At 42.8% G+C, this 8,470-nt stretch overlaps 1 protein-coding gene across 1 annotated transcript; it reads left to right on the top strand.

Annotated features, from left to right (window-relative positions):
- Positions 1 to 5,082: 5,082 nt before the first annotated feature.
- On the top strand, positions 5,083 to 7,916 carry LOC109734350 (uncharacterized). Its single transcript, XM_045233777.1, has one exon. It carries the CDS (start codon positions 5,931 to 5,933, stop codon positions 7,644 to 7,646), a length of 1,716 nt encoding a protein of 571 aa, XP_045089712.1. The 5' UTR covers positions 5,083 to 5,930; the 3' UTR covers positions 7,647 to 7,916.
- The last annotated feature ends 554 nt before the right edge of the window (positions 7,917 to 8,470 follow it).

Raw genomic sequence — 8,470 nt, 5'->3', positions numbered from 1 at the left:
TTTTTTCTGAAATTCTTCTACGAATTTTTTTTTGGCAGGATCGTGGGGGTCAGCTGTGTTAAGCAAAGCATTGGCGACGCTTCGCCAAACATCAAGCTGTTTGATCTAGAAAAGAATATCAAGCTGTTGTAATAAACTCTCTAAACTATTTGTTTTGTTATAGACAGAGGGAGTATGTGTAAAGCTAAGCGCGTGTAACAAAAAACATTGTGAGGTTGCTAACCCCGCAAGCTTACATGTAAAATCGCCACTGATGCAAAGCAAGAACAGGTACAAAGACGCATTCCACGAAATGACTACGGAGCAAAGTTAAAGAGGCCGGCCACATAGATGGGAGCAAAGTTAAAAATTCTAGTAGCATGAACAGACGCCCGCGGACCAGTCTGCACGTTTGAATTCCTGCCGAAGCTGGTGGAGGTTTATGGGCGTTCGGACAGCCACCACGTAGGTGTTCGACACTAATCCCCCCCCCCCCCCCCCCCCCCCCCCCCCCCCCCCTCCCTAAAACTCCACATTGAAATCTTATTTCTCACTCTTTCCCTCCACCCTTGCTCTTTATCCACGTAGTCCGAGACCGCCGCAAACATGATAGATTCGGCCGCAGAGCACTTTTACGCCGGTTTCCTGGATTTGGCCTCATCAGATGAGGACGACTATGGGGATCAAAGGACGATGATACTTGTGGTTACTGACGATGCCCAAAGTGCGGAGGAATATATTCTCAATTTCACATGATCAATCATGGGTGCATCGAGTGATGAATCGGAATAGGGCACGGGGGCATATGATGTTGATGGATGGCTAATTTGTCCCCGTGCTATTCGAGTCCTTTTTCCACTTTCGATTCCGAATGAGCCAAACTATATTTGATCGACTCTACAATGGTGTCTAGCCCTATGATGACTACATTTTAAAGAAGGATGCTATTGGAAACATTTGATTTGCTAATTACCAGAAGTACACAACTGCATTGAGGATGCTTGACTATGACACGGCTGTAGATTTGTGGGACGAGTACCTTCGGGTGTCCGAAAGCACATGTCTCAAAAGCAGGGTCAAGCTTGCTACTGTAGTTATCAAGGTGTTTGGACCAGAATACTCGAGAGAGACAACTGCCGACACCACATGGCTCATGGCACTGTTGAAAGCAAGAGATTGGATAGGTATGCGCGGATCCCTGAATTGCATGCACTGGCAATAGAAGAATTGCCAATATGCTCTACAAGGGCAATATTAGGGCCACTGCAAGAAGTCCACCATCATTCTTGAAGCAGTCGTATCACAAAGACCTGCGGATTTGACACACTTTCTTTGAAATGCCCGGGGTCTCACAATGATATATACGTGTTGCAGCGATCTCCATTGTTTGTAAGGTTGTGTGAGGGAGAAGCTCATCCGTGCAATTATATCATCAATGATCATGACTACAACATGGGCTATTATCTTTGTGATGGTCTCCATCCTTCGTGGGCGACCTTGGTCAACACCATCTTTGATCCAAGGGGTGAGAAAGATCTCACTTTGCCCAAACACAATAAAGAGCTAGAAAAGATGTCGAAAAGGGCATTTGGAGTGCTCCAAGCCCATTCTGCATTTGTCCGAGGATCTGAAAAAAATATGAGATCCAGAGACATTGTGGGAGGTGATGACAACTTGTGTAATCATGATTGTGGAGGATGAGGGGAGTTTGCCACGGTCTGGAATACGAGTGCTTGAGTGATCCTATTCAACTTCTAGAGCAAAATCCAGCGACGTTTGAAGTATCCAATGTATCATGACATTCGCCATTGAGCAATTCACGATAATCTTCAGAATGATCTGGTTGAGCATCTGTGGGCGCTTCGAGGAAAGTGTCCGAATAAGTTTGAATTCAAATTTAAACTATTTTATTGAAAACTATGAATTGTAATTTTTATATTTGAATTATTGTTGCATTGAAATATTTGCACAACATGATTACGGACAAAGAATGATTTTATCTTTAATTATAATTATTTCGTGTGCTTTGGATATATAAAAAAATAGGAACGGACATGATGCATCGGGTTGGATAGCCGTCCCTTATCCACTGTCCGCGGACATTTGCCATGTCTTTTTTTCCTGATATTTGACCTGTCTAATTTAATGCACAACGTTGGAGTTGCCCTAACGTTTTTTTACTTTTGAAATGGAGTTGCCTTAACTTTTTTTTCTCTTTTGAAATGGAGTTGCCCTAACGTTGGTTGTGGGCAGGGGCAGGCCAAAAAAAAAAAAAGAGACCAGGAGAGATGCGGACAGCAGGCAGATGGGCCTGACATGATAGGGCGTGATCTTTTGACCAACTCACCAACATGGACATGGCCAGTAAACCCATCATTAATCTTGGTTGGTTCATATCATGCATCCAGCATTTCCATACCGTCCTTCCCCACTTCCCCTCCTACTAAACCCTCTGCCTCTTTCCTCTCTCTTCCTCGTCGGTCCGGTGGGCGTCGCCCTGCTGCTGCCTTCTGCCGAAGGCCCTCATCGTCGCCCATTGCCGGCCGTCGATGATTTAGGTATGTGCATTGTCTCCCCTCCCGTCACCTCCCGTGCATGCGTTGAGGCAACGAAGGGCTCCGCATTTGATTGAATAGCGTAGGTCCTGACGTGATGGTTTTGGATTTTGGGGCGCAAATCTGGATGGCCACTGGATTGGATATTTAGGATCCCCTTTTGATGGTCATTTCACGCGCTGATTTTGGGTTGCTCCGTCACGCCGATCACTAAGCTCATAGCCATGAATGAGCTCAGTTTGTTCAGACTCCTAGGCACCGAAGGTGTGATATCTCTGTTGGTTTCGTTTGAGAAACATGCTTCTGCACTCTCAAAGTGGGCTTCTGAATTCTGATGTGCAGAACCTTTCTCTGTTATGGGGAAAATGGGAAAGGGGGGGGGGGGGGGGGGGGGGGGGGAATTATATACACCCCCTATTTTTGTTATCAAACTAGAGTTTAGTTTCTCTGTTCTTTTGGACGGAAAGGCGAATAAGCTGATTCTGGTTGTTGCCCAGTTTTCCTCTGATTAATCAGGCAACAATCTTCTTGTTTTTTTGAAGGGGGAAAAAAGAAGGCAATAGCCTTCTTAATTAATGAGACAAGGCGAAGCTCTTGCCTCTGTTTCGGAAAAATATCAAGTGTGAAAACTGAAAACTGTTCTGCTTATTTCTCTTAGCTTCCAATCCTTTCTGTGCTGATGAGATGGAGCAAAGTAATAATAAGAATGATATTGGTTGGTGGTTGCATGTGCCATTTATTTTTTAAGTTTGTACGATTGTGAGCGCACTGGTAAGTCGAAAACAAACATTAATGTGACACATTTTCCTGCAGTAAGTATGAACTTTTGATTTTCCGTTTACAACCTTATCGTTCTTTGAAACAGACATGTACAAGCAGATACACATAACTCTGTTTCATCTGCTAATTTACATGCTGGCTACGTAAATAATTTTATTTCTATCCATCTGCTTGTTCTCATCACTACATCTGCATGACAAGATATTGCCTCGGGCCTTTTGGCATCAGTTAGTAGTGCCACAACTTAATGACCAACCTCTCAAATTCCAATATATTTTGAATCAAGTTATCACTAATGTTTGAGCCTGTTATTATAGTTAAAATCCTAGCTGGTTATGTTGTGATCGTTCACTTTAGTTTTCTCCTTTGTATAATATGGCGATGATTATAGTAAAAATATTCCATTAATCCATGGCTAATGAACTTAAAGACACCTTATTAGAATCTTCGTTGGCATGCTTTATCAATCACATTGTTTTGTGCAGAAAATATGTGCTCTTGATTCAGGCTTTTGTTGAATTATTCTGCCAATTTTCAAGGACACGAGCGATTACATTTATACACAGTATCATTGAAACTTTATTACGAGATATAAAAGCTGCGAAGTGTTATGCCTCATTGTAGAACTCGCTACAAAGTTTTGCTTCTGCAAATTCTGTCTTTTTTTCTGCATTTAATTCGTCTATGTACCACATCTAGTGCCCTTGCTTGTAGTACATTAATCTGTATCCACATGCCACTTCCTTTTTAAGCATCTGCAGTCACGTCGATAAAACACCAGCTGGTATTAAAGTAAAACATGTTTGGTTCTTAACTCCAGAATTGTTTATTTTACTTCCACTGATTATCATAATCGGTTCGCTCAATCCGTATGACATAAAGCCACCAGTAAGAAGTAGCAGTAGATAGCGTGGTTGGTGGTGAGGTTAACTGCTAATGAATGTAGACGACGGCCATGCCAACGGAGGTGATTAGTAGCTTTAGAGTTTGTAAGGGAGTTCTCCAGTGGAGCTTGAAGAACCAGCCACTGATGAGTGGACTGAACATATTTGTAATTTGGGGTTGATAACTGGAGTGCAAACGATTTGACCTTTTCCTTTATCTTATAAAAAAACCAAGAAATGGAAATTGGACCATTAAAGGAATACATGATCGAATAAAGACGAATTTGAAGTATAACTGAACTTGCACAGAAGGTAGAGAGACATCTGATATTCCTTTAATGGCGAACCTCTTATATTATCCGTGCTAGCCCATACTGAAATATCCAAAACATTTTATATTATTGAACAGAGGGAGTACTTCCTTTTGACATAATTGTTTTTAGGGTGGCAAGAAAGTGAGTGTTGTTCTTTTGTTGCTTGTTACTCCCTCCGTCCCAAAATAAGTGACTCAAGTTTGTACTAACTTTGTACTAAAGCTAGTACAAAGTTGAGTCACTTATTTTAGGACGGAGGGAGTACATAGCAAGAAGCGCTTCTGTCCTTCTGTTTTAGAGTGTACTACTCATGAAATTTCTTAATCATAATTCTGTATTTTGCAGGTTGACAAGTTACTTTGCTGGTCTACTGGGTGTCCTTTGTTATCTGCAAGTAGTATATCTCACTTCATACTACTATGAATCTCCACAATGAGTGACAACAACAGCTGCGTGGCTCAAACTCTGCAAGGCCACAAACATTTTGGACCATCTGTCCAACTTGTGGCGCCAAATATCAGTACCACCATGCCATTTTGATGAAATTTGTCCGCTGCCAGAATTGCTCGAAGCCCTTATAGCACATGTTTCAACTGAGCAACCTGCTCCTTCTGGTCCAGATCAACAGTTTGCTGGGGTGTCGAAAAATGCAGGGGTATTTTCAGAAATTAGATCGCTTCAGAAGTTCGAACCTGGGCAGGTCTGGGCTCTCTACAGTGACAAAGATAAGTGTCCCAACTGCTATGCCTTGATACAGAAAGTAGATCTCAAGAACAATAAAGTGCATGCAAGATGGCTGGAAGTTTGTTCTGATGGGGAGGTGGAGAAAAGATTGGTAGAAGATCGAACTGTCGGGTGTGGAACCTATAGGGTTTCCACCACCCGTGATATTATGACTTACACTGGCACGAAACACTTTTCTCATCCTGTACATGCGATATTCACTGGTAGAAGGAACTCTTATGAAATATATCCTAGGAAAGGTGAAGTTTGGGCCCTTCTCAAGGGATGGGATATTTGTTGGAGTTCAGATGCTCACAACCAAAAGAACTACAAGTATGAAGTTGTTCAGATCCTCTCCGATTTCACGACAGGCACTAGCATCACTGTCATTCCGCTTGTAAAGATAAAAGTCTTCATTAGCTTATTTATGCAGTGTAAAGAGGCCACTCCATACCTGATACCTCAGGAGGACACGGTATGGTTCTCACATTGCGTCCCGTATCATTTGATGAGTGGAGCTGAAAGCGAAGGCATTCCAGAAGGAGCTCTGGAGCTTGATCCTACAGCGCTTCCCCTTAACTTGAAAGAGGCTCTTGCCTGTGTTGTTCCAGAAAAAAAACAGTTCATCGAAAGGCCCGGAGTTTGATGCCAAACATGCTGGCTCATCCAGTGGAAATAATTCTCACAAGGGATCCATGAGGGTTGGGGAGAGGCAACATGCTACATGCACGAATGCAGGGATCTTTACAGAGACACCAATGGCAGAGATCAGAGAACGTAACACTCCATTTTCTGTAGGGGGTACAGATGTTGATGAGCTATCCGATCATATTGTCCAAGCAAAATTATTATGTCCCGAGTTTTTTAACTTTGACCAACTTAGAGGTGTAAATCAGTTTAGAGTGAACCAGGTCTGGGCTGTCTATGATAGTCGAAGCTGTATGCCAAGATCTTATGTTCGAATTACAAAGGTAAAGAGGGCCCCCAAGTTTATGGTACACTTTATTTGGCTGGAGTTTGATCCCACAAATAAAGAGGAGCTGGCTTGGTCTTGTGGGGAACTGCCTGTTGCTTGTGGACAATTTAGGCGTGGAAAGTCAGAAACAGCTCAAGAAACTTGCATGTTCTCTCATACTATTTCCTGTGAGAAAAGCAAGCTGAGAAACTCTTTTGATATATATCCTAGGAAAGGTGAAGTTTGGGCCCTTTTTAAGGGATGGGACATTGGTTGGAGTTCAGATGCTGGCAACCACACAAACTATGAGTATGAGGTTGTTCAAGTTGTCTCTGATTTCACAACAGAAACTAGCATCATCGTCATTCCGCTTGTAAAAGTAAAAGGTTTCGTCAGCTTATTTATGCAGTCAAAAGAGGGAAGTGCGTACCCGATACCGCGGGATAGCACACTGAGGTTTTCACATTGTGTCCCTCATCATCTGATGTGTGGAACTAAAAGAGAAGGCGTTCCACAAGGAAGTCTTGAGCTCGATCCTGCAGCACTCCCCCTTCATTTGGAAGAGGCCTTTGCTTCTGTTGTCCCGGAAAAAAGTTCAGCAAAATGTCAGGAGTTTGATCCCAAATGCCCTGGTTCACCGGGTGGAAATAACTCTCGCAAGGGATCCGTTAGGTTCGGAGAGAAGCAAGGTGCGACATGCATGAACACATGGATATTTGCAAAGATGCCAAAAGAAGAGAAGAGAGAGCATAAAACTCCATCTGCTGTAGAATGTGCACATACTGGTGAGAAATCTGATGATATTGTCCGAGTAGGATATGAATGTCCGGATTCAGAGTTCTATGAATTTTCAGAAACAAGACTGCTTCACAAGTTCGAACCTGGGCAGATCTGGGCCATCTACAGCGACATCGATAAGTTCCCCAATTACTATGCCTTCATAGAGAATGTTGATCTGAAGAACAACAAAGTACAAGCAAGGTGGCTTGATGCATGTCCCCAGGGAGAGGAGGAGAGAAGACTGGTGACAGAAGATCGGCCTGTTGGCTGCAGAACCTTTAAGGTTTCCACTGTGCAGGGTCTTATGACTTACACTGGTACAGAAATAGCAGAATGCTTTTCTCGTCTTGTGCTTGCTAGACCAACTGGCAGAAGAAACAAGGACTGGAAGGCTGGATGGACTGCACACAATTTTAACAGGTGTGACTATGAGTTGGTGGAGATATTCTGCCACACTAATTCGTCCATACGAGTTCGGCTGCTAAGAAAGGTTGATGGTTACAGGGCAGTATTTACAAGGGAGACAACTGTGGAGACGATAGGCAAGGATGAGTACCTGAAGTTCTCTCACCAGATCCCTTGCTTCCATCTGACAAATGAAGGAGGAGGCAAGCTTCGAGGCTGTTTGGAGCTCGATCCTTATTCCGTGCCGGAGGAGTTTCTCCTGACTGATTGACTTTGTGCATGCATTGTGAATCTCTTGGAAGCCTCTTTTTCTGATGGAATTACAGGACGGAAGGTTCTGCCTGGAGTTCTCCATGTATCAGTGATGTTATTCTGTACTCGTTTTACTCCTGCAGCAGTACCCCTAAGATCTAGTACTCTGAACTAAAACCACGACACTTATTAGGGAGTAGTAGTTAGCGACTTGGCATTTGTTGCAGTTGGTGTTCTTTATTTTTAGTCTGGTTATTGAACTGCCACTCTTCCTTTTCTCATAGTACTAATTTGCTGTAACCGCGAAGGCCACGGTGATGGGTCCTCGAATATCTCTGTAAAATTAAATCTAACAATGGCTTTGTGTTCATCCATCACTGGGATGGGATACTGTGGCGTAACTGTTGCTCCCATTCATCTTGTTCTTGTTTTTCTCGATGCCCCAGTCTTTCGAGCTGTGGTGCCCTCCTAGAACCAGGACGGAATCCATTTTGGAGCATGGTGCCATTTTACGAAAAGGCTAATAGCACAGATTTACTATTGTACTATATGTCAAATACCTTTGTCAGGAAGGCTAATAACAGATATGATAACGCTGAACCATCTATTTGATGCACAGATGTCACCATTTTCTTGGACAATTTAAAGGGGTACCCAAGCTAAATCACGCCTCAGAAATCAGAGCATAGGAAAATGCGGGGCTACATATAGAATATAGATTAAGCCTGGCACATAGTATAAAAAATATTTGTACAAAAGATACGAAACAACATAATAAAAGAAAGATTATGTAGCACCAGATTTACAATATATATGTTTCATCAAACCACCAGATCGTGTGAC

Source organism: Aegilops tauschii, chromosome 2, assembly GCF_002575655.3.
Source record: "Aegilops tauschii subsp. strangulata cultivar AL8/78 chromosome 2, Aet v6.0, whole genome shotgun sequence".
In the NCBI taxonomy this organism is placed as follows: Eukaryota; Viridiplantae; Streptophyta; class Magnoliopsida; order Poales; family Poaceae; genus Aegilops; species Aegilops tauschii.
Note: the sequence above shows the minus strand (reverse complement) of the source record. Positions and strands in the feature narration are given on the sequence as shown.

Bases quoted from the DNA above. Each gene is read 5' to 3' on its own strand.
- LOC109734350 (XM_045233777.1), top strand. From the start codon at position 5,931: ATGAGGGTTGGGGAGAGGCAACATGCTACATGCACGAATGCAGGGATC.